The sequence below is a fragment of the Ailuropoda melanoleuca genome, chromosome 20 (assembly GCF_002007445.2).
Source record: "Ailuropoda melanoleuca isolate Jingjing chromosome 20, ASM200744v2, whole genome shotgun sequence".
In the NCBI taxonomy this organism is placed as follows: Eukaryota; Metazoa; Chordata; class Mammalia; order Carnivora; family Ursidae; genus Ailuropoda; species Ailuropoda melanoleuca.
The window spans coordinates 27,039,825-27,066,717 of NC_048237.1; the positions used below are offsets into that span (position 1 = coordinate 27,039,825).

The following is a 26,893-nucleotide window of genomic DNA, read 5'->3' on the forward strand; positions in this document are numbered from 1 at the left end:
TCCCCTGTCACTCCAGTGAGCTCAACCTCTCACAGCTCAAAGCAGGCAGTGCAGCCCCTTCTTCTGAACTCTTTGAATCACTCCACAGATCTGCTTCTTAATATTCCAACCTCTTCCCAGGGCAGGAAGTCACAAGTGAAAAGACCATTTTAGGATTCCATCTTTACCCCAAAATCCCTTTACTAAAAATCTTTGATACTTGACTTTACATTTTCTTTGGATATACAGAATTTTCGCTGAAAAGTCAGGAGCTTGTCAGAAGGGTGTGAAGGTTCTGAAGCCTTCCAACCAAATTCACATCTTGGATTTGACAGAAAGGTGGCCCTTCGGCACAAATTAAGGTCCGGTGATTCAACAAGCCTATTGGCTAGTCTCTAGCCATCCCCCGTTTCTACTGCTCTAAATCTCCTATAAGTAGTAACAGCAGCACCAACTGGTGCAGACACTGAGAACTTTGTTATCTCATTTAGTGCCCTCAGCAAATTTAGGAGAAATCCAAGAGGCTTGGGGGTTCCATGAGCTGCCCCAGATCACCCAGCAAGCGGGCGCACAAGTAAATGAGGCAGCAGGATTCAAACCTAACTCACCAGTTAACTCACCAGAACGCACCAGGACTCTCCGTCTAATCATGACATAATGCCACTTTCATCACAAAATAGTTTCTTTCCTCCTAAAACAGGCACTTCTTCAAGCATATTCTTGCAGATCACTACCACAGCAGAAAAACCCAGAAGGTCCTCTTTGCTGGGTCAATTATGAAAGAATGGGAAACAGAATAGGTGGGGGGTGCAGGGGGAGAGAGGTCCTGAAGAGTGCTTTCACCTCTGGCCCCTTTCCTCCTATTAGAGGTCAGACGAGTAGTCCCTGGGACAAACAGAATGAATCCCTGCTCAGTTTCCCACTTCACGTGTTTACAACCCTGACTGGGAAGAAAGACCTGATGTGACATGTCTCAACTAGGAAGAGAAGGCGAAATGCCTCCATGTCTGTATTAATTAACTATTGCCTCCTCTCGGCATTTCTTTCCTGGCCCCTCACTCTGGTCAGTGAGTCATGAAATGAAGACAGGACTCCAGGGAGGTGAATACCACAGCTGCACAGCCATGAACCAGAAATGACAAGACACAGGTGGTTAGCGACTTTCCTTCCCCGTGGGTCTCAGCTCCCACACACCACTGATGCATCTCTAACCCAGGGGAGCACAAGTGTCGTCCCACAAGAGAGTATGAATCTAGAAAGTTCATCTGAGCCAGCACAACCAGCCACTTAAAACTACAGCCTTAACCCGCCCAGCCCGGTAATGTATATGAAACCCTGGAACGTTTCACCTTTGCTGAACTTTCAAGCTGAAATACTTCATTACACTTGAGAGTGTAGCTGGCACAAGCAGCCTAGTTCTTCCCCACTTGCTTCATGAGGCCCGTTTGTAAAAAACATTATTAATGGTCAAGAGATTCCAATAGAATTTGCCTGCCAAGATTTATTTGGCAAAGGAAAGATACTCTGTCTCCTGAAACATAGGTTTAAAAAGTCCGTTCCAATCTTCCTTTTGCTAAACGTTACACCAACTCGCTTGAGAGAAAAATTGCAACTCTGTGCAAACCAGCATTTTAAAAATGAAATCCCAGCACCCAGGCTTCTCGGGCACTTACCCTCAGTGCTGGAACCGATGACGTCTTCCACGCCCAGCACTTGTCTCCCCCGACCCAGCGGTGGGGTGTGAGCGGGCACGGGGTAATTTAGAAGAACCGCCTTTCCTTCGGGGTGGGCTGAAGGAGCACCCTCTTCTGAAGGCGGGGCCCCTCCATCTGCGTAGGGAGGTGGGGCTCCCCGGGTAGGATCCAGTGAATCTCCTTCTATCTCTGATGGAGCTGGGCCTCTGGTCCCTGGCTGTCTGGAAGCCTTGACTCGGCCGTTTAGACCTGGGGAATCTACCCCGCCCAGAGCTCTCCCCTCTTTGGTTTGAGGGTCCAAGGTGGCAGATTCTGCTTTGGGGTAGAGAGGTCGATCACTAGCTGTCAGCTGTGGCGAAGGGGAGGCCGGACCTCCTAAAGGTCTTGGCTCAGCTTTCGACTGGAAGGAAGTGTCTATACTGCTGTGGCCATTCCATGCATCCCCTGGCTCACCTGGGGGGTATTCCACCTCTCCCTCATTCTCATCATAATAATCCAGATCGTCCTCAGTGTAGGCACTTGCCGGGGCTGCAGTAGGGCCGAAGGACTGCTCCAGGGAAGGTGAAGGGTGGGCTTTGGTAAGGTCTCCTCCAACAGTGGCTGGCCTGATATTGTCCAGTGGGGAAGTGCTGCCGATATGAAAAGCCCACACTCCAGGAACCCCCAGGTTGCTCTGTCTAAATAAAAAGAAAACAGTGCATGACAAAAGTGTCCATTTACCCACCATCCTACAACAGTGAGCAATTTATTTTAAAACTGAAAGACTATTCAGATCACATTCAGAGTCTTCACTAGTATAAAACCAAATAAAACCAGGCCTACATGCTGACTAAAAGGATTATACTGGAATTATGACATAAACTACCTCTTATTTAACATTAGGTTTCAGAATGCTAGACCATCAACTCAGAAATATGCTCTAAAATTCACGTTTTGTCTAAAATCTGGCTATTTGAAAACAAAAAGGGAATGTAGGAATATTTTATACTTTCTCTACTTTTAACACACTCAGGAAAACGTATGCTTAAAAATCTTTGCCAAACACTTAAACAATAATGACTGGTACATACTTTTGAACTTAATCATGTACCCAATGCTTAATGTTCAATACAATCTGCAAGGCAGGGGCAGTGATCAAGCCCAATTTTACGGAGGAGAAAACAGGTTTAGAGAGACTAACTAAACTTCTTAAGGCCATACAACAAATAATTGGCAGAGCTGGGACTTGAATTCAGCACTAACACCAAAGTCCGTGCTCTAAACAACTACGTTATGTCAGAAAACCAATACACTACAGTCAATCAGCATCTGAATTATCACTGGTCTATAGAATGTTATAGACATTTCCCTGTTTAATCACATGGATTAATCAATTAACCAATTGACATGGAACAACGAGTCAATGTAAAAAAACTCAAAGAGAAATAAATGCCCACATCTAAAAAAAGTTGAGCAAATGCAGAACAAAGTTAAGGGGAATATAAGAAAGTAGGTTAGTCAAAATGCTATGGGTTATAGGTGAGACGTGTTCAGAAACATCTGGAACCAGAGAGCTCATGTGTTTTCTTTACTAGAAAAGAACACGGACTCCATTCAGTCTTTCAAATGTTCCAGTGATGTATTATTTAATCAATGATACATTCTAAAGAGAACAACTACATATAAGATTTCTAAAAATTGAAGAAAACAAACAAACTTTGAACAAACAACAGTCTGGATAGCTTGAAAGCACCAGTTTCTATACTTCTTTGGTGTATGTGCAAAATTCCTGGCTCAAAGTCCCCCATGCTATTGGATTTCCTCAAAAGTCAGTCAGTGGGGTATAAGAGTTAACGACTATTAAGATAATAAAAAATTTATCAAATCATTATAAGAATAAGAGACTTTTGCTGATTTGGGTAGGTACTGATCGCATTCACATGGGTTCCTATAGCAGTAATATATATATATTTTAAAGATTTTATTTATTTATTTGACAGAGAGAGAGACAGCCAGCGAGAGAGGGAACACAAGCAGGGGGAGTGGGAGAGGAAGAAGCAGGCTCCCAGGGGAGGAGCCCGATGCGGGACTCGAACCCAGGACCCGGGGATCACGCCCTGAGCCGAAGGCAGACACTTAACGACTGCACCACCCAGCCGCCCCAGCAGTAATATTTTTCAATACAATTCTGAGAACGTCTCTTTCCTTCCTCTCTCCCTCTCCACTGCTCCCTCTCCCTCTTTCACGTGTGTGTGTGTGTGTGTGTGTGTGTGTGTGCGCACGCGCACGCATATAGTTGTTTCTACTGCTATTATAGCTACTTTGGGGAAAGAGGAGCAGAGAAAGCAAAACCATGATCCTCTGTGCAACATGCTACGTATACCTGGCATGTTCTAAGATTTAATGTTGGTGTTTTTTGGCAAGCAAATAAGAAACACGTTAGTAAGAAAATAAGAGAGAACCCTGAAGATCTGAGGCTACTGCATTTATTATCACAGCAGAGGTGTTGCAGCTGCGAAATTTCTTCTTAAAGTTAGAGAAAACTATAAAAGCTTCAAAGAGAGGGAAAATAAAAGTTATGGCAGAAAAAAACTAAGTAAAATAACCTTCTAATGAAATATAAATCACCACCTTGGCTTTTGTCATTGTGCATTATGGAAAAGTAACCAACTGGAGTGTATCCTCAAATCCAAGGTCATCTGGAAAGCTTAGTGATTGAATTTATTTTCTAGAAAGGAAAACAAGGCTACAAAATGGAATGACAGCGCCTTCCTCCCTGGGTCATTAGGAATAAGTAAGAAAACCACATAAAATGCCTAGCATGAGGCTCCGCACATAATTAGTACTTAGTAATAACAATTTGTCTTCGAGGAGGTAGAAAAGTATAATCTCAAAAAATACAAATGGGTGGATTCACATTTAAATTTCCAGAAGAGGAGTTATGCCAAATCCGCTATGAATTACATAATTTATTACCTTAAGCTTATAATTATGAGACAAATTTGAGGAAGACAAAGATTCTATTCACTAGGAAAATAACTTTATTCTTTAGAGATACATACTGAATTATCTAGTATTTAGTATGAGGATGATGTTGGCAATTTACTTAAAAATTCTTAAGCAAAAAAAAACGATGAATATTGGCAAAGTGTCAACAACTTCTAAATCTAAGTGATGAGATTTTGGGCGTTCATTTAGCTATTCCCTCCACCCTTCTGTGTATTTTTGAAAATTTAAATAATGAAAAGTAAAATAGAAGATTAAATTGAGGAACATTTCTACAATTTAGAGGTAGAGAAGACCTTTCCAAGAATAACAAAGATCTGAAATCATAAAAGAGCAATAACTTAGCCAACCCTAAACTTACAGCTTCTAGATGGTAAGTAACTTTAAAGATTAACAACTGGACAAAAATATCTATACCATATGAGAGGATTAATTTCTTCACTATATTTTTTCTTATTTATAAGAGCTCTTTGGACATACCCCAACGGAAAACAGCAAAAGACAGGGGCAGAGAAGTCACAAAGACAGATAAATGGCTATTACACATATGAAAAGGTGTTTGGTTTCACTAGAAATCAAAGAAATTAGAGGTGAGAGTATGAACATTTGAACCGACCAGATTCACAAATATTGAAAAGAAAGAAGCTGCCGATCACAGCTCTATCTTATTGGTGAGGACATAAACCGGACATTTCTGAAGGGCAGTGTGTTCGTGCCCATCAAATGTTCGATTGCCTATATAGCTTTTCTCAGCAATTCTCTCAAGAAGTTATCTTTCGTGGAAATGAGATTCTTGAGCAATGTGTGTTATGCTGTTTACTGCAATGATATTTATAAAAAGAAAAATTTTAAAAACATGTCAAATGTTCATCAATAACTTAATAGTGTAATATAAATACGACGCGATGTTTTATAGGCTTAAAATGATAAAACAAACATCTTCCTGAAAGATACCTATAAGACAGTGATCAATGGGAAAATGCCACATGTATAGCAAAAGAACCATGTTGGTTTTAAAAAGTTTTTGCATATTGCTAAAGTCTGAGAATGACTGCCAATACTGGCTATCACTTGGAGTACTGATAGTGGGTGATTTGTGCTTTGATTTCATATTATTCTGCCTTGTTTGTGCTTTCTTTTTTAAGTTAAGCATGGCTTGTACTAAGGAAAAATCCCTGTGTCAGTCCCACGTCTTCTGACCTCATCAAGCAACTGCGAGGTTTCTAGGAAGCTTCAAGGATACAAACGAGGGCGGGCATGGAAGGAGGTAAACGGGAGCCCTGCTTGGGTGCGCGCGCATGCGTGTGTGCGTGCACGTATGCGCATGCGTGTGCGCATCGGTTCCTTGGGGTCTCTATCACCGTGGTGGGGGAGCGCAATTGCTTTTTCCTACAGGCTTTTTGGCCCCCACTGCCTCCTGTACCCTGAGTACAGGTGGCGCTCCTTCCAGTGCTCCGGAGCCGTTGATCCTCTCATCTGCTGACCCACCAGAGCGCAGGCTGCTAATGTGCGGAGCCGGGGCCTCACACATCTTTGTATTTCAAGAGCTCGACCCATTGTGAGCTCTCAGTAAGGTCTGGGGAGTAGAGAATCTGGCGGCTCCAGAGCGGAAGAGGAAGGTGGAACCAGAGGAGGGAAAGCAAAGAGCTAAGTTTTCTCACGTGTGGACCAAAGGGCAGTCTCGATGGAGACCTAAAGATGCCCATGGTGGGTCATAAGATTGGGAAAAGAGACCAGGCTTCGGCACAAAAGAAGTCGCTCGGGACTCTAGACTCGTGTTCGAATTTTTTTTTTTTTAAAGATTTTTTATTTATTTATAAGACAGAGATAGAGACAGCCAGCGAGAGAGGGAACACAAGCAGGGGGAGTGGAAAAGGAAGAAGCAGGCTCATAGCAGAGGAGCCTGACGTGGGGCTCGATCCCATAACGCCGGGATCACGCCCTGAGCCGAAGGCAGACGCTTAACCGCTCTGCCACCCAGGCGCCCCTCGTGTTCGAATTTTTGCCACCGAGTAGCTTCGAGGTCACAGGCAACTTAACTTCCCTAAGCTCATTTGTCAAATTGAGAAAATAGTAGAACTTACCTCCTAGGATTCTTGTGAGTTTTAATTAACTTCTGGAAAGTGTTTTACACAGTGTTTGGCAAGTAAGAAGCTCTCAGTAAACGTCAGCTCTAGGTAACCATATTTGGTGGTAGGGCTGCTCCCTGGCCGCTGAGCAAAGCAGATGGCACGCAGAAGTGTAAGGTGTTCCAGTGCCCAGGAATAATGTCGTGGAAGGGAGAAGCAGTTAAGCAAGGCTAAGGAACCAGTGTATTCTGCCTGGCTTCTGGACCAGGATTTGGGAAAGGAATAAAAGCAAAGATATTTTTTCACAAGCCCTGAAATTAATAAATATCAACTGCTATGTGGACTGACAAACAGCAAAAGGGGCTTATTCTTACCCTAGCAGGGTAAGCCTCTGACGGGCCTCAGGAATGCGCTGGCTACCTCATGGAAAACCAACGGTTTCAGTTAATGAAGCCACACAGAAACCCTGAGACCTCTAAATGCTACCCATGTGTCTGGTTTTCCCTTTTCCCCAAATAACACTATTCTCGATTTAACTTTTAACATGTATCTGTCTAAAAGACTAAATCACAACATCTCCTCCTTGTGAAATGATTAACCTGGAAAAATCTCACTCTGGGCAATTACATTACTGGATATTTTTATGTGGCTCCAAGAGCAATGTTTTTCATAGTAAGCCTCAGTGGCTGTGCAAACACATACACACTGTTCTGTTTCCGGTATCTATACCCAATAGGGCAGGAAGAAAAAGGGTCTTTTATATTTTGGCGAATTTGCTCCCCCCAGGGTCTAATCTAGTGTCTGGTTTTGACCTGACACCTCCCTTAGAAGCCACCAAGATATTACTTAATGGTCTTAGAGGCACTCGAGTTTGGGTAGCTCCATAGGGTCCTTACATCAGACAGGGAAGGGTTTACTTACTGGTAGAGATTTTTCACAGTCTGTTCAGTGCTAGTCAAGCTGAAATAGGGTCCTTCTCTCTTCGAGTCATCGACCTCCCCTCGGCAGAAGCCCACCCGGGCGGGAAGCTCGAGCTGGACGTTGTAAGACTCTTTGGGGCGGGTTCCAAAGAACTGAAGGCCATTGGCAGGGTACAGAAAGAGGGCGTAGGTATCAGACTCATCAGATGCCAAAACTGCCTGGAAAGTGTTCAGCTATGAAAAACAAAAAATAGGAAATATTCTTAATAAAACAAGAAACGAAAAACAAAACAATGCAAGCAACGCATCATAAAGTACAAGGGTCTTCCCCCTTCTCAGGATTCCTCCAAATTGCTTTTATACCTTATACTCTTTTCAGTTTCCTCTACAAGTTGTAATTGTGTAAGCTATATTATTATCATAATTCTCTTTTATCATTTACGTTAATACTTGAAATATGTATAGGTAAGAACCACAGGTTCCAAAAATAATGTTTTTAAGGTTTCAAACTTCTCTCATCCAAACCTCTTTAAGAGCTAAGAGCAAGTACCAAAATTAGCCTGTATATTCCTACAGCTGCTGCCCTAGTTTACTGCCTTGGGCACTCAGGTGGATCATTCATTCATTCATTCATTCATTCACCTATTACTGAACGCCTATGATGGGCAGGCACAGTGTTAGCCATCAGCTGATCAAAAGGCCTCCTCCTTACTGTTCTCACAGCCTTGCTCTCTTTGCTCTTTCATCTGCCTTTTCATGCTAGCACCTGAGCTATCCGACCCTCCTTTCACAGACCAGGAAACAAGGGGGCTAACAGATCTGCCTAAGGTCAGATGGTACTCAGTGGCAGGCCAGCCGGCTCCAGAGTCCGTGCCCTGCACCACTAGGCCACCCCAACTACTCCTTAGCATCCCATTCAAGGTGGTTTATAACTGCCCCAAGCTCTTTTCCCAGGTTTAGATCCACTGCATCTTCATTAGACTATGTCATAGCACCCCCCACCCTGGCCCTGCCCCTTCCTTTGTGCCATGTACTTTATCACTTCTGTATTTTTGTCCATGTTTCCCTGTGCTGGGAAACCCTCCTAACCTTCTAATGCCGCCCTTCTGAGATTTTCTGTGATTCCCTATAGATTTATTTTTGTTCTCTGACCATAACACCTGGTGTTTCTGGTTACCATTCTGGTTACCATCCACCTCATTTTGGCTGGTTAGCTGTTTGTTTGTAAACTCCACTTATTAATAATTCACTTGCACCTGAATTCAGCCAAGTGCCTACGAAACTACACATTATGCTTGGTGCTGAAGGAATAGGGAGCAAAGAAGGGGAGACTCTGCCTGGGACAGTCTCACACTTAGAACAGCTGTGGCTGGAATGCAGGAGAGTTCCTGGAGCAGATAGTAGAGGCCAGAGGAGGGTGTGTGAACGTCAGGCTTAGGCTGGGGAGGCGTCACACAGGCGGCCTGTGAACATTCATAAACACAGGAGGAGCCAAAGCAGACCAGAGTGAGACACCAGGAGTCTGAATTAGCCGCAAACTCTGTGCCCAGGCCCTCATAAAATCACTCCTTAAGTTCCATTTATTCTTGTATTTTCAGCCAGTCACTTTTTGCCTTTACCTATGTAATACGCTCTCTCCACCCACACCCCCACATGATCGGTTAGGAGTCCTTCCTTATTTTATTTTAAAAAGGTATTATATTTAGGACTCAGAACTCTTCTCTCACTAGTCCCCCTCTTTTTACAATTTCGTAGGGACCTGGGAGCTATTTATAAATACCACTACTTCCCAATATGTGACTCTTAGAAATCTTATTTACTGGTAAGGGGTATTATCTCTCCATTTCGCTAGACAGACAAAAGTAGGCACAGAGAAGAACATCACATCTTACTAAATAAAACAGCAAACAACAGGAAAGTGTCCTGCATTTTGTTCTGTCCTGGACCCTTCCCCATATGGTGCTCAGACTCTTCCAATGTTTATGCTTCCTTTCAATACTTAATTAAAAAGTATAATTTTGACACTTTGCTGACAGGACAAATCAATTCAGGTGTTAAGTGTTTGTCAAGAAGAAAAGCCACACACAATTTTCTTTTTGTTCTCTAACATAGAAACACCTTATTTCGCTTTTTTCCTTTTTTAAAGATTTATTTTTAAGTAATCTCTACACCCAACATGGGACTCGAACTTACAACCCCAAGATCAAGAGTCACATGCTTTACTGACTGAGCCAGCCAGGCGCCCCTGCTTTCTTTGTTTAAGCTCACACACTTAAAGACGGCAGAGGTGGGGGGCTCATGTATTTGTTATTTTTGCAGTTGTTGACTGTTCATCAGCAAAACTTGACTGTTCCACAAACAAAAGGCAAACGATGCTTTCTAGAGTCTCTTGAAGCTAGGAAACCAAAACTTCTGCCAAACGTAAACAAAGCCTATTCTGCATCGTGTCTATACATCCTCGATGAACAGTGATTCCATAACATCAGAGCACTCCTTTGGTCAGAATCAACAAAGTTTGGCTAGGGAAAGAAAAGTACTTGAGGAAGAGAAAGGACCTGTTGTAACAAGCCAAGCTTTCGAAGCTCCTGGCATTGATTACTTACAACAAATGTAAGATAGGAAGAATCCTGATTCTAAGTTTAGAGAAATTCTGTGAAGATAAGGAGGAGGGGGTCCCACAGATTGTGAGGGAACTGAAGGAGATGGGGGAGGAGGGGAGGGAGAGAATAAACAGAGCTGTGAATGGGGAGCGTCTGGCTTCTACTGTGGAGTCTGGGAATTTAGCACTTTATTTTATTCATTCTGTCAATCAAATTCATTTCGATGAAAATTTATTCGGTGCCTTTTATACACCGTCCCTGAGCCAAGCACTTATTATACAGGTGGCAAGCCTTTATTTAATTTACTTGTCTCTGATGAAAGAGGCAAAAAGGAGGAGTTTAGATAGAATTTATGATCCCAAAGTACAGGTCAAAAGAGTTTGTCTGTTTAAAAACCACCCACACACCAAATGATCATTTTTAAAGTTCTCTCTCTTGGCTCTACAAAATTCTACATCTAACTGTTAAAGAGCACAGCACACTTCATGAAGTCCTGAAGGACTCAGCCTCCCAAAGCACTCCTCAACTAGCTTCCAGACCGGAAAGGTCTCCACATTCCTGGAGAGGAGCGCCTTTGCAAGAACCGCACATGCTCTGTCTCTGAAGATAAACCCTCAGATGGGCTGCCAAACCCCACAAAGGGTCACCGGTTCCCAACTTCCTCAGGATCCCAGGGAGGACAGAGGGGGCCTCCACGGGAAGAGGAACAGCAAAGAGAGGATCCGGGCCAGTGGCTGCCTTGCTTCAAGGTGTCTGTCATCCTGTTACCCGATAGAAAAGCCAGAGCTGTCAGCAGAAACCAGGCAGGGTCTGACTCTCTCTTTCAGGTATGGGACATCACCAAGCAATGCTGACTTGACATTCGGCAGACCCAGACTGATGAATACAAAACATGCCCCTCCACAAGCTTCTAAATTCCCAACTCATTTAATTAATTTCAGCCATCTGGTCAAGAAACAGAACAGTGCCAGCCTTGTCCCAAACAGGTTTGCCTATAGTGGCTTACAAAAATTACAGTGAAAATGAAGAAGTAGGGTAACTCCTACAGGGGTCACGAAGTTCTCCTTCCTGTCTGCCTTGGGGTCACATGCTCTCCACAGTGGTGGCATCACTGACTGCCGGCCTCCAGGGTTTGGCGTCTGCACTAACCTCCACTCCTTGATATACTGCTCCATCCCCCAGCATCTGCGGCTCACTGTCAAAGGCACAATCTCCTCTCATTCATTTGTATGCCCTAAATCGTACAGATCCTGCCCAAAACTCAAACATCTGTGCTCTAGTCTCAATGTGACATCCTTCCTGACACTTAGTCTTTAGCAAAACTTAAGCATTTCATTAACCAATTTCCATATATGTCTCTATTCAGTACATCTTCATAGCTATATTTTAGCCCTCAGGTTAAACTTTTTCGGAGAGACCCCAGACCTCCCCTCTTCTGGACTTGAGCTCCAGAAGTCAAAAAGCTACAACAAAGTTGTTCTTTTACCTCTCATTCTCTCTGCAGATTCACCCCCCTCCATCAACAACAATCATCCTTTGAAACAAGTTAACACAGTTTAGGCCTCCGATGGGCAACCTTCAGCTCGTGTTGTGTGACTGGCTCCACGACTCCCCTTATCCATGTCTCCCGCCTCAGCTCTCTCAGTCTGCTCCCAGGGCAAGGCCTTACTCAGAACAATTTCTCCTTCCGCCTCATTCTCAAGATCCATTCTTTCCACCCTTTTGGCTCAACTTAAATTCCAGGTCAACAAAACATCTCCCATATCACACAGATTTGTGTGGCCCAGTTCTCCATAACTCCCATCTCTCAAACAACAGAACAATTCTTCCCCGCCCCCCAAAACCAAAGCTGAAGTAAACACGAGTCCTCTTTATGTCTCCGTCAAGTTCTCTGAAGGTCAATACCATGACTTCTTTGCCCCATAAGGTACTTACGACACTTAAGGAGTCTCAGATTAACTGAAATGATAAACACTATTTGTTTTTTTTTTTTAAGAGAGCGAGCGTAATGCTCACCCCCTCCCCCCCCGCCCCCCCGCAAGCCAGGGGGAGGGAGAGAATCTCAAGCAGGCTCCACGCCCAAGGCTCCCAACACCGCAGATCTCAACGACTCTGAGACCAGGACCTGAGCCAAAATCAAGAGTCGGACACTTAACAAACTGAGCCTCCAAGGCAACCCATATTTCTTCACTTCTTTTAATTTGCAGTTACACTTTGCCATTCCTGCAACATGAGATACAACATCCTGTCATACCCACCGTGAATATCCATGGAGAGAAAGGGCAACAACTGAAATAGTTTTAAATGGTGAAGATGCCATTCCTCTGATATCTTCAAGTTTCCAGTAACTTTGCAACGTAGGGTTAGTGTGTCAAGGTTTAAGAAAGCCACGTAGAACTCACACAGCCCTTCAGGCAGGGAGATCACTGTCTGCCAGAATCTATCTCCAAAGAACTATTAAAATAAAAACTCAAATCACAGGGCTCTTTAAAGTATGCAGAAGAACCTTCAATGTGGGTAATTGAAAAAACATCCTCTCTCCAAACAGAACCCTTATCTCCTTTCAAAACGAAACAAATTCTGAAGCCAACTCAGCATACGGCAATGTCTGAAGAATGATTTTAACTAGAAAAGTAAGAGTGATGGAATCTACAAATCTTCCTATACTTCCCACCCAAAAGAGACTAGACAGAAGTTGTAGTTCAGAAAACCTAGTATTTAAAGATTATTTTATTTTATTTTATTTATGTGACAGAGAGACAGCCAGCAAGAGAAGGAACACAGCGGGGGGAGTGGGAGAGGAAGAAGCAGGCTCCCAGCGGAGGAGCCCAATGTGGGACTCGATCCCAGAACGCCGGGATCACGCCCTGAGCCGAAGGCAGACGCTTAACAACTGCACTACCCAGGCGCCCCAGAAAACCTAGTATTTAAAGACTTCTTAGGCAAAGGCCTTACATCCCAGTGTCTTTACAAGATAGAGACATTTAAAAACCAGAATCTGTTCCTATCAAGCCAACGCAGAGGAACACAGATTGACTGAGAATTCACACCCACTCGGTCTAAAAGAATACAATGACTACTTAAAAATGTCACCCTACTTAAAAGTGCCACCTTAGTTAATTCTGACAACAATCCTGTAAGGTAGGCATTGCTCCCCCATTTTACAGGTTAGGAAATAAGAATGAGGCTGAGTCATTGCTTCCAAAGTCACTGAATAACCTTCTATAATGCATGTCTTCATTCAAAATCTTTTTATATCGTCATGGTCTTCACAACCACCCTGAAAGTTGGGTGAAAGGGTGGTATTTCCATGCTACAGATGAAATTGAAACAATAATTAACAAAGTCACCTTGTCTGTATTGTAATTTTTGGTTCCAAAAAAGCTGTAAAAAATGGAATCTTAAAGCTCTAGTGTAATTTCGCCATCCCAGCACTTCTGTGCAACTGTTCATCTCCAATTCATCCCACTCAACTCAGCTTCATCCTATTCTGTTGAAAAAGTAAAACAGATGCAGCTGAATTCTCTTCAGAGCATCAGAATACTAAATTGGAAGTAATAAGGTATCAACAGCATCCTTGGCAGCCAATTTCATTGCAAGCTCATTCTTCCTTTGAATGAAATATGATTCCAAATACTCTTCTGGTAGTAAGAGCACAACAAGCTTTATTGGAAGCCTTTAGAAAAAGCACAATTATTATTATGTCCACCTACATTACTTGAGCCAAGAAAATGGGTCTTGCATGAAAACTGTGGGTTAAAAGCAATAAAAAAACCCAGGGTACCTGGCTGGCTCAGGTGGTACAGCATGCAACTCCTGATCTTGGGCTTGTGAGTTCAAGCCCCATGTTGGGTGTAGAGATTACTTAAAAATAAAGGCAATAAAAAAACTAAGAATCAAGAAATGTATACTCTAAACCTGCCTTTGCCTCACTAAGAGCACAATTCACAACAATTGCATTGTCTTCTATTTGCCATTATCTGTGAAATGCAAACAATAATTCTTGTTGTACTCATCTTGTAGGATTGCTGTAGAAAGTATGATAAAAATAATTGTTTTAAGAATTAACTAGATGGCTTGAATAAACAACATATATAATGATTGTTTTAGTAGCCTTTCCTTTGAGCCCTTACCTTCTCAATACAGACAAAAAGAACTCCGGGGGGAGGGGGGTAGAAATCCAATCCCTTGCTTAAAATCCTTCAAAACCTACCCACTGCCAAATAACAAATCCAAACTCCCAGCAGAGCATGATCTGTCCCCACCCCATGGCTTTTTCATCCTCATGCCCAACCACCCTTCCTATTCAGTAATGCACCACATGGAAGGTGCAAAACACAGTACACTTTACAGCACGCGGGTGATACATCACATGCTATTTCTTCTGAGACTGTTCCACTGTGCTCAACTCAGATTCAAAGCTACTTCCTCATTATAACCTTCCCAGATTGAGTCTCCTAACCAGGAAGGTGCCGAGTTAGTCTTCTTAAGGGAAGATGCTTCTACACTTACCATATTGAACATAATCAAAGTCCCCACTAAACTATGAGGTCCTTGCGAACAAAGAGTATTTTCTTTCACTGTGTCTATACCAGTTCTGAACCACAGTAAGTGTGCAAAACCAGTTTGCTGGATGAATAAATCTTAACTACATTTACATATAAATTGCTTATACACACACTTATATGCATATGCCACATATAAGATACATGATGTTTACAAAAAAGGACTGGCAGAAAACACAATAACGTATTAGCAGTGGTCACCTCTGGTTGGTGGAATTATAAATAATGTTTATATTCTTATTTTCTAATTTTCTAAGTTTTCTATGATAGGTATGTTATATTTAATTTAATTTTATTTTTAAGATTTATTTACTTATTTTAGAGAGCGCACAAGTTGGGGGAGGGGTGGAGGGAAAGAGAGGGGAAGCAGACTCCCTGCTGAGAGGGGAGCTGCTGCCAGGCTTAATCTCAGGACTCTGAGATCACAACCTGAGCGGAAATCAAGAATCCATTGCTCAACCAACTGAGCCACCAAGCCCCTAATTTTAAATAAGTTTTTAAAACTTATATACAAAAATGAATGAATGAGTGAATGAATGAATTCAACATGACAAGGAGCCTTATCTTATTCATCTTTCTCCAACCCTCCACCTAGCCCAATGCCCTGCACGAAGGAAATACCCAATATATTTGGTTGAATTGAATGTATTCTGTTGAATTGAATAACTGAAATGTCAAACCCACATCTGTAAAACAAAGTTAATAAACAAAACTAAATGCTGCCTTACAAAAAAATGAATGTCAAAAAAATCACAAATTCAAATATCTTTTATTTCTAGATCTTCTTAGAATAGCTTTTTGGGAATATTTCTCTTACAGAATACAAAACAAAATGGCCACCATCTTGAACTACTTAGTGAGAGCAGGCAGGCTGCTTAATCTTTCAGGGAGGGTATGTGCCATCTTTCTATAGCTAAGAAACAACTACGATGAGTCAAATAAAGATAAATTACAGGAGTTTCGGCCCTTTGAGAATGAAATTTTAGATTCAGGTCTTATTTCACAGGAGGAAGCCCTTACCTATTCCAGGAATGAGGCAGGTCCCCATTTGCCAAGCCACCCTGGTCCCAACTGATGTCCATTAGGAGTACTTTAAATGTTGCTGCCAAGCCTTAAGACTGGGAGCCCAGGTTGTTTTACCTTCTCAGTAGACACTTTAAAACAAATAGAGGACAGTCCCCTGTAAACCATGGAGCATGTAAACTGATGTCTGCAGAGTAACTTGGCAAAAGCTATCAAGAACCTCATAAAAAGTGGATCCTCTCTGACCCACCAGTTCCACTTCCCGGAATATCTAGTAAGGACATGTGGAAAGACTTAGCTTAAAAAAAAAAAAAAAAAAAAAAAAGGTGCTTCACAAAATTATTTATAACGATGAAAAACTGGAAATAACCTTAATGACCACTGGACACAGTGGTAAATTCACTGGGTAGGATATTATGCAGATATTATAAATGATGTTGTAGAAACACATTTAGTGACACTGAAACATATTTACAATATACTGAGTGAAAAAAATAGCTTGCAAAACAGTATGTGCAGTGCGAACCCATTAGTGTTAATGGACAGCGACAGATAAACAGACACTAATAGGAAAAAAAAAAAACCTCTGGAAGACACAAATGAAAATGCTTAACAGTGATTATCTTTGCGTGGTAGGAAAATGAGTGGTTGTTCTTTTTTAAATTGCCTGTATTTGCTGATGTTTTCCTTCAATGAACATATAATTAGAAATAATTCTTATATACTTAGAGGTGATTCCAAAAATAAACAACCGGACAGTGAACTGCCTTGTGTTCTGAGGGCCTTCCGCATCTGCACTGGGGCCCTCACACCCGACCATTGCTAGAAGTAGCCGCTCTCAGATCGTTAGAGGACGCCTGGAGAAAACAGCCTTCTTCAGCTCCAAGCCACGTCAGCCCTGGTGCCTCCAAACGGCACAGCAGGTTCAGCACGAGAGCGGACTCAGAAGGAACTCCAAGCCATGCCCTGGGTTCCAGCCCAGAATTCAAACCCATCCCTCCATTGGCTCATTGGCTGGGCGGCCAAGCACCCCCCGTCGGTTACCTCTTCTGAGGGCGGCACGCGGCTGCTGGCCTCCTCGTAGGCGGCCACCTGCTCCCAGGTGGCCAGGAAGGCGTGGGTGGGGGTGAAGCGCGCCGCGGTGCGCGGGAAGCCGGCGCGCACGTAGCGGGCGGCCAGGCCCAGCACCGCCAGGGACGTGTCCTCACGGTACAGGACCTGGCCCCTGCCCCGGCTCGTGTCGATGTCCGCCAGGAAGGGAGCGATGGCCGGAAAGTCTGTGGGGAAATCATCGTCCACGTACTGGGTCTCCCTAGGGAAGTCCTGAGTGGAGATGATACCGTTGGTGCCCACCTGTGGAGCAGAGGGACAAAAGGTGACGGTCGTGTACGAGGCAGGAGGCCCTCGGGCGGCCACCACGGGTCCAAATTGCGCGCCCGCCCTGCTACGCACGGAGGGAAGGGAACCGCCCGGGGCTTGAAGCTGCCCCTTCCCTACCCGCGGGGAACCGGACTCCTGATTCAGGACGACCAGCGCAACTTCAGCCGGCGCTCCGCCCGCCATCCCTACCCCACAGCGCGGTGCGATAGGTCCAGGAGCCCTAAAACTCCCGGCTCACATATCTTCTCACTCCCGGCACAAGGCTGGAGAAAACCTCCGGGTCCAAGGAGGGAACACACTAGCTCTGCAGACGTGCATAGGCTTCTCGAGGGCCTTCCTGGAAACCCTACTGGCCGCCCCAGCATCCCCACCCAACTCCTTTTCTGCCTGGGACGCTTATGTAGCTGCGGATTTGTAGGTCTGAATTCTTGCTCTTCCTCTCGAGGTAAAGAAAAGCAAGTCAGACAGCAGCGCCGCTGCAGAGCCAGGTCCCACCCCAGGGGCGCTCGGGGACAGCCCGGCGTGCGGACTCTTTCCTCCGCTTGGAAGGCAGGGGTTCGGTGAGATCCACACTACGCTGACCGGTGGGAAGAAGCTGAGAGAAAGCTGCCGGTTCCCACACCAAGCGGGGGCTGAACTTACGTAGAGGTAGCTGAACTGGGCTTCGTAGAAGCGCAGGGGACTCGCCAGCTTCACCGGGGCTGAACTTTCATCGTCGCCTTCCTGCAGGAGCTGGTCCCCCCTCGACTGCCCGTAAGGGAAGAGCTCGTCTGGGTGCAGCGCCCCTGCCCGGGACAGCAGCAACAGCAGCAGCAGCAGTGGCGGCAGCGGTTGCAGCGCCCGTCGCCGGGCTGCGTGGTCCCCCCGCATGCTCTCTCCGCTCCTGGGCTGCCCGGCGGCAGAGCGCGTCCCGGCCCGGCCCGCCTGCCCACTAGCTGCGCCGCGCCAGCCTCCAACCTGGATCCCCGCGGGCGCCCGGGCGGGCCGGGACTGCGGGCCCTCCCAGCGCGCTGACTGGCTGCGGCCCTCGGCCGGGGACCAATCACAGGCTCGGGGAAAGTTCGACAGCGGCTGCCACATCTGGTTCTTGTTAAACGTCTTCTAAGGCAGCGGTCGCGGGAGCGGCGGGGCTGGCGAGGTTGAAGCCTCGGGCCAGGGCTGCCCGGAGTGCTGCTCCGCCTCCGCAATCCGAGAGCTGCCGGACTCGCTCCCGCCCTCCTGTGGGGACTGCTCCGCGGGGCCCGCGAGCCCCTCCCCCAACACCAAATGGCCCGCGAAGTCCGAGGGCTGCGGCGCTGCAGGAGAGGACCTCAGCGCCAAAGGGGTACCCCGCAGCGGCGTGTGCAGCTGCTGGCTGGCGCGACGCCCCCCGCCAGGCTGGCAGGGCGAGGGTGTGGCGGGGGCGTCCCGGGCGCCCCTCGTTCTCGAGGCGTCGCTGCCGCAGCTCCCTTGCTCCACCCAGAGACGCCCTGCCGAGATGCACGCTTTGAATGAAGCCGGAATGATTGGGCGGGGTTGGGGGGGTGCTAATTCCTAAATTCCGGCCCCCATCCAAAGGCTACCCGCCAAAATGCCCACCGGTCTGGTTCTGGGTCAAGAGAGCTCTGTGTACCTTTCCCAGGGAAAATGGGACCTGGAAAGACCATGAAACACTACCGTGTGTGATTGGCTCCATGTGGGGCATGGAATGAAGCATCCCATTTGGGCACCAAGCGGAAATGGGTGAGGCGCCAGGGTAGGGGTACTTTGGATCTCTCACCCGCTGCCTTGCAGGCATCGAGGCTGCCCTTGAGTTGGGCAAGGGGGTGGTAACCTGAGCCGCTCCCTGGGACGGGAAACCAGCTGCTAGATGTGGGGGAACCCCATCCACCACACACAACCCCTCTGTGAAGCATCAGGAGCCAGACGAGATTTTATTACCACTTTTATTATCAAGAGCTTGAAATTTCCCAGATAGTCTGTTTTCTCTCTCTAGCCCCCATGGGGTCCTTGGAAGCAAAGTATTTAAAAAGAAGGAAAAAAGCAAACCTTTGGAAATGGCTTGAGGGATGTGAAAAGACAAATTTCTTTTTGTGGGTGTTTATTCCAGTTATACAAATCCTTCTGGGCCCACAGGGCCAAGCCCTGAAAACTCTGAAGATACCAGACTCTGAGATTCACAGTATCAGCACAAAATGGAAAACCAGCCCACAGCAGTTTGCTTCCTCCGACTGCAAAGAGTTGTATGCTTGTTGTTACAAAAATGTATTTGTGCTTGCACATATATGTTCTCATTTCTATGGAAGATAGATATTTTCACTGAACTGAGGAGGAAATAAGGCTCAAAGACTTGATGTGATTTGACCTAGCCAGGGTCACCTAAAGTTACTCTTTGATATAAAATCCTTCACCAGCTCTCTCTAGGTTTTCCAAATCTCTCAATTGGGCATAATAAAGAAAAGCTAACATTTATTTGGTGGTAATACAAGCTATCAGCTACTACTATGAGCTACCAGCTATAGGCTAGTGGCTTAAAATGACTCCCAAAGATCCCCATTTTATGCTGTTCATTCCCTTGTATAATCCCCTCCCCCAGAGTGTGGGCTGGCTTAGTGAGTTTTAACCTAGAATGTGGCAATAGTGAACAAAAAGTCACTTCAGTGATTAGGCCACATATGTCTTGGTCGCAGACCCTCTGTCACTGACTGACGACGCAAGCTGTTATGTTGGGGAGGCCCACATGGCAAGGAACTGAGGGCAGCCTCTGGCCAACGGCCAGCCAGCACTGAATTCTGCCAACAACCATGTAAATGAGCTTGGAAATGGATCCTTCTCATCACGTCTTGAAATAATACCTCATCTCTGGCTGACACTTTGATTGCAGCCTTGTGGGAGACCCTGAAGCAGAAAACCAGATTCTGGACCCAGAGGAATCGTGAGAACTTAATAAATGTGTGTTGTTTTAAGCTGTTATGGTTTGGGATAATTTCTTATGCAGCAATAGATAAATGATACAGCTAGACACTGTGCTGAGGAATTAAAAAAAAATCAGTTAGTTATGTGCCTTGTAAGTACCAGAGCTGGGATTTGAACTCAGTTTTGTCTGATTTCTAAACCTCTGCTCTTTAGCACTAAATCATATTGCCACAAGGTCCTTTGCAAGGCAGTTCTAGCCTACCTCTCTAACTTCAGCTCTGGCCACAGCTACCATTTCAGCTCAGACTTTAGTTCTCAAATGCGACGTTCTATTTTATGGTGTGGAACACCTTCACATGCTAGTGCCTCTACCTGTAATGCTTTTCCCAATCAGTGTCCTCTAGCCAACACTCATTCATCCTTCATTCTCTTTCCAGAAATTTCTTGGAAACCACAGTCTGATTTAGAATCTCCATGTGCCTGGTGCATGCCATTATCATATTGCCAATCCCACCGTATCTCCCGTAATCCCTGACTGCCACATGTCTCTCTCACTCTTACCACCATACCTCGAGAGCACGGGGCCTCTGTCTTATTCGGGGCCTGGGGCAATGCTTGCCTGGCTCATCCAGAGAAACTTAGAGAAATGTTTGTTGAATGAGTGAACAAGCCAGCCAGCCTGGGGCTAAGATCCATGTCTGCTGACACAAATGAAGCATTCTTTCCCCTACAGCACCTTTCCTGCTAATCTGACCTGGGTTTCCTAATCCTCTTTACCAGGCTGCAGCCACCTTCCACTGTTTCCCAGCTTTTATCATTCTTCCATCCATCCATCCAACAACTATTTCCTGCCAGTTTACCATGACAAACACAACTCTCAGCAAGACATAATGGAGTATGAAGTGTGACCCCTACCTCAAGAAACTCTTGCTCTGGGGTCACGGAAAATGAAGTATAAATATGAAAAAGCAGCAAAACCACAACATAGCACAGATTTAGCAACAAAACAGGCAAAAAGAGCTGTTGCACCGAGAGGATGTCACTAGTTTCAAATCCAAAGCTGAGTGCAAGGAAGTAGAGCCAATAGGGCAGGGGCTGAAGAGAGCAGTGCTGGCTCCCTGGCTGCTTCAAGTGGCCGAATTCTGCTTGAAATACGACGCTACAGACGGTTGTGCTTGAGCAGACATTCCTTTGAGCTCTTATTCTAATATTATTTTTAAAACACTGTGGAACCCCGTGGTTTCTCCTTTAAAATGTCACTCTGTGTCTTCAGGAAAAGAAAAAACCCGTCATAGTAATTCACTGGTCAAAGCAAATACTGAAGAAATACTTCTCTTGTAGCCAGTCCCAGAGTAGAATTTCCATGCCTTGCCAGACTGGCTGAAGAGGCAGAGGCCCCTTTTGGGTTGGCAGTTATAGAGGACCTCTAGAGACGTCTTAGTCCTCTTGGATCGCATCTGCCCGGTAACTCTGAGCATGACTTGAGAGGTAAGAGGATTTAGGTACAGAACTTTTTATCCCAAGCCAGGAATGGTACCAGACGCCTTGCCGATAGGCCTTGTCAAGAGTCTCCACGGTTATATTTGTGTGTGTGTGGTTCTATGCCTGTGAGAAATACCGAGACTTCAAGAATGATGATACTTCCTGTTATTTTAATCAAGAGAATGGAAACACATTTGCTCCACAGTGTGGCAAATAGATGTGGGGATTCAAGAGCAAGTTCTATGTATAGCCCTGACTGGTATGTGTGTGTGTGTTTGTACTGGAGGTGGGCTTGGCAGAAAATGTTCTGGTTCTTGTTGTGCACAGTGATTCTTTGCATAACTTTACTATCCATTAAATTCCAGGGTGGGTATATTAGCATGTAGAAAAAAAGCCAGGGCTGTGCAAATTAGCACGTCTCTGCAGACTTAGGCTTAATCGAAATTGTTAGGCCTAAAAAAAACCATTCACGGCTCAGAAATTCTGAGTAGTGCTTGGGATAGATTATTTGAGATCCCTACATTCTAACGACCTCCAAATATATCCCAAGCCCTAAGCTTTCACTTGAGTTTTTCATCCATATCCCTCCCCAGGTGGGATGACACATCAAACCTACTTCTAGAATTAGATCCACGACTCAGAAGTTCTGAGTTTTTAGTTTTCGTTAGTGGCAGCAATAGCCACTCCTTCTTGATTACCATTGCCCTGTCTCTGGTCCTTGTCAGCTCTCACCAGCTAGCTTTCGTGGCAGAAACGACAGGTTAGCTACCCAACCCGTATTCCCAATCTCCTCCCTTCCGTGAACTCACCACAGACGGAAGGAGATAAGTGCTCTCTTGGCTTCTCTTGCAGCTGGAGTCACCATCTAGTGGAGTCCGGGCCAAACCCGCTAGCAGTTTGCTGAAAGGCTGGTGATTTCCGGGAGGGCTCTTAACTTGGGGATTTCTGGGGATAGCTGCCTCTTTCCCCGTTCTTGCTGCCTTACATGTGGATGTGTTGGTTTGAGTTTGGACAACCCTCTTCTGACCATGAAGTAACAACCATGAGGACAAAAGCATGGCAAAGCCAAGAGACAGATAGGAGATGAGTGTCTTAGTTGGTGAGTAACTGCCTACCTCCAGACTATTTGCTACGTGGGCAAACACACCCGCGCTGGTGTGAGCCGCCGTTACGTGCAGAACTACCCAATCCTGATGCTTGGCTAACTCCTTTCTCTCCATCTTTCTAACACACAAATCTGACCACCACATGTTCCTGTCTAGGACCGTTGGGTGGATCCTCCCTCACCTGCAGGCTGAACCGTAAGCTGGAAAGGCCCAGACGCCTGGCCTCTGTCTGTCATCTCCTGCCTTTTCCTACCTGGACCTTTAGCAATAACTGAACTATGGGTAGTTCCCCATCCACACAGGTAGCTTGACTCCAGGGTGCCCCTGTTTATGCTGTTCCTTGCTTGGAACAGCTTCTTACCTCCTGATGATCCCTCATTGCCTCCAGAACTCAGTTCAGACATCGCTTCACATCAGCGGCCTCCCGGAGTTCTGGCAGCCTCTGAGGGGCTGAAACACCTGGCACACTCCCGTCTCAGGTCCTCACCAAAAATACTGAAGTGGGGGCGCCTGGGTGGCACAGTGGTTAAGCGTCTGCCTTCGGCTCAGGGCGTGATCCCAGCGTTATGGGATCGAGCCCCACATCAGGCTCCTCCGCTGTAAGCCTGCTTCTTCCTCTCCCACTCCCCCTCTTGTGTTCCCTCTCTCGCTGGCTGTCTCTACCTCTGTCGAATAAATAAATAAAATCTTTAAAAAAAAATACTGAAGTGGTCTATTTATATCTGTCCCTTCCACTGCTTAAAAGGGCTTCAAGGGTAGTTTCCATATAATGGCACACTTTAGTCTTCTTTTCTTCTTATGCAGTCTTCTGGACTCGGTGCACCTATTTCAGATCATTTTTACCACAAGCCTGAGCACAGAGAAAGAGACAGGCCTTGATAGGCCACTCGAATGCGAACCAACCGTGGAGGCAGGACTGTATCTTCCTCATCCTAAACGTCACAGGTCTAGCAGAGTACCTGGTACAACCTTCTGAGCTGTTCAGTAAACCATTGCTGATCTGAATTGGGGGAAAGTGTTGTAAAGAAATCTTCCCCAAAAATAAATAAATAAATAAAAAGAAATCTTCCATAACTCCCACACTTTTTTCCTGAATAATCTACTCCCCAATTCTTCACATAGTAGTTATATTCTGGATTGTTGTGGAATAAAAGGAATTAAAAGGTGTGGCTTTTATGTTGGTAGCCAGGATACCTTCACTACTAATTATACTTGAAGGTATTATGGCTGACGGCATTATTTTCTTCTAGAAAGAATGGTGCAGGGGTGCCTGGGTGGCACAGCGGTTAAGCGTCTGCCTTCGGCTCAGGGCGTGATCCCGGCTTTATGGGATCGAGCCCCACATCAGGTTCCTCCGCTATGAGCCTGCTTCTTCCTCTCCCACTCCCCCTGCTCGTGTTCCCTCTCTCGCTGGCTGTCTCTATCTCTGTCAAATTAAAAAAAAAAAAAAAGTTTAATAAAAAAAAAAAGAAAGAAAGAATGGTGCAGAAAAGCCAAAATTGTTCTCTCTCTTCTTGTAACTCCACTGCGAGCACAGGCGGAATCTCATAAGTTAGCGCTTAACGTCAGCATCCATATTCTTCACAAAGACTTCTCTCTTCACCCAGACTATAAGTTCCTCAAAAGGTCCACTTTTCACTTCCTTTAAATACTCCCACCGCTATCTAACACAATGTTGAATAAATAGGGCTAGTCGACTTCTAGTGAGTTGAGTGACTGCCCAAAGGTGACCTCAGTGTATGCTGTCTCCGTTGGATAGTGGCTGTGGTTGTGTTTCTAAAGGCTGTTGTCCTTGGCTTCATCTGTGCTTCTTTCCTAGACATCCTGTGCTTCTTACCAAATTGAGTCACCTCGTTTCTATTGCATGTGACCTGCTGGCCATTGTCCCTTCCTCTAGAAGTTACAGCATGAGTCAGAACAATGCTAATGAAGCCAAAGATAATAATAGCAAGCCTAACTGAACCTTTATATTGTACCAGGTTCTAGTTAAGGACTGTATATACATTTCATTAATCTATTCAACATATCCAGTCCACAGGTGAAGAAAGAGCTGAGAGGGATTAAGCAACTTGATAAAAAAACTCAGCAAGAATTGAAACCAGAATTCAAACTCAGGTGGTCTGACTCCAGGACCCAAGCTTTTAACCTCCAAAGACTGTGTATCTGATTCTCTGGTAGACCAGTTACTTTGCTCAGTAACGTGTTCATAGACAGTACCTTCAATTCTGTAAGCCTGAAAGGTAATGCGTTCTAATATCCCTATCATTTATAAAGTTGGAATTGTGTTATCTTTATTGAAAACCATCTCATGCATGTTTAGGGAATTATAAACACCTAAACTTTGTTGAGAAAATATGACCCAATACCCTTAAGGGGTTTGCAATCTAGATTTGGAGATAATAATAGCTATACTTGATGGAGCATTTATTATACAACAGACACTATATTATTTGCAATCCTTACAACAACCCTACAAGATAAGGAAAATGAGATTCTGAGAATTTGACTTGCTCAGGCTCTAACAACTAGCAGTAGCTGAGCTAGGATCTCATGGCCCCAGCAGTGACATCAAATGTAAATACGGTTGTGTTTCATGCAGTGAGAGGAACCTGGTACATAAGTCATCCAGAATGACCATGAGCAAAAAAATGAGCCAGCAATCTTCCAAGCATAAGCATTAGAAATAACAAAAACAACAAACAAATGAAGAAAAAACAAAAATGTGAAGGCTACAAAATCTTCTTAGTGCTTCATTCTATTAATATATGGATAGATTCCCCAAGCAGTAGCGTGCCCGTATAAGGCACTACTCGTGTGTCTTTATAACGTAACACTACTACCAAGGTTAGCATGAGTAAGAACACACTCTCAGGTTCTAAATGACGTACAGCAGGCTATTCTCCATGGCTGCCCGCTTTTTTTGTTGTTTTGTTTCTACCGTAGACATGTAACCTGATAAAGATACCCCATGAATTGGCTAGGGTGCCTTTCCACTGCCAAAGTAAAGCACATCAAAGTGAAAAGCACTATTTTAGCACACAGTCACAGTAAGTAAGTATCTCTTTTTGGACCTATTTCTCAGCCAGCTTATGTTGGCAAGGCCCTCTGGGATATGGTCTTACTCCCAAATCCAATGTTTTACAGCTATAGTTCTCAACAATAGCTGCACATGAGAATTACCTGGGAAATTTTTTCTCTCTCAAAGATCAATTAAAACAGAACCCCTGGGGTCAGACTTGGGTATCAATATGTTTTAATGTCCTCAAGGTGATTCAAAATATAGTCAAGTTTGAAAACCACTGTTCTATACACACCTTATAAATCGCTTGCTGGCCACTTTGACCTAATGAAAACCTATTTGTAAGTCACTGGGTTTTTGACCCTACTCTTAATATTTTTTCAAGATAAAATGCTCTCTTCTATAACTATGGTACAAAGCAGTAAGGTTTAAATAAATCGTTTAGAAGTATGAGCAGACTCACTATACTTTTTTTTGGAGGAAACTATGATTTTACCATCTCTGTGGCCCACCTCTGCAAGGAAGTAGAATGATCTCCGGCCTGGGAGAGAATAAAAAAGTAAGACTTCTAAATTTCCCCAGCAGCATGTCAACTCTGTTAGTATACATCTGTGGCCTACAGACCTTTCTTTGATGAGCCACACGGAATATTGCTGTATTAGGGAGGAGGCAGAGAGTGTAGCCAGAGACTAACCAAAATCCAGCCCTTGGCAACAGTTTCCTCGATACATCTGATATTTGAAACACAGGCTACAAGACATAGTCTCTATATTCCATCCCTATATTAACTTATATCATAAGAAATGTATGTATTTTGTCTTGCTGTCTCCAAGAAGTACCTTAACTGGGTTAAGACTTACTTTTATGCCTTTCAGCTTGTATAGAAGGTCTTTATGGGAAAAGTCAACTTGACATATATTTTAGTATCTTTTTATAAAACTATACTTATAGATATTGTCTATGTTACTGAATTTTCTCATATTAGGTTTACAAAAAAAAAAGTCTCCTAAAATTTGGGACCAGGAATGAGTGTCTCTAGTCCAATCTGGATGTCTCTTTGATCAGACACTGAGAAACTGTACCACTCCACAGAGATCACCTGGTGCCAGTCACACAACCCAAGAGTTGAAGTCAGAGCTCATTTCATTTTAGGAAAGCATTTTAATTAGGTATCAA

General features: G+C 44.7%; 1 protein-coding gene across 8 annotated transcripts in view; it reads right to left on the minus strand.

Annotated features, from left to right (window-relative positions):
• The window catches only part of NID2 (nidogen 2), a 57,906-nt gene extending 39,243 nt beyond the window's left edge, over nt 1–18,663 (minus strand). For 3 of the 8 annotated variants that reach the window (XM_034648310.1, XM_034648308.1, XM_034648309.1), the window contains exons 1-4: nt 17,858–18,663; nt 16,880–17,188; nt 7,649–7,881; nt 1,653–2,350 (exon numbers count right to left, since the gene is read on the minus strand). In XM_034648310.1, the coding sequence (XP_034504201.1) occupies nt 1,653–2,350; nt 7,649–7,881; nt 16,880–17,188; nt 17,858–18,295 (1,678 nt within the window). In that variant the 5' untranslated portion in view covers nt 18,296–18,663. The remainder of the gene's footprint in view (nt 1–1,652; nt 2,351–7,648; nt 7,882–16,879; nt 17,189–17,857) is intronic. The other 5 variants (XM_011233902.3, XM_034648311.1, XM_011233903.3 and 2 more) reach the window with 3 other exon arrangements.
• Between the last annotated feature and the right edge of the window lie 8,230 nt (nt 18,664–26,893).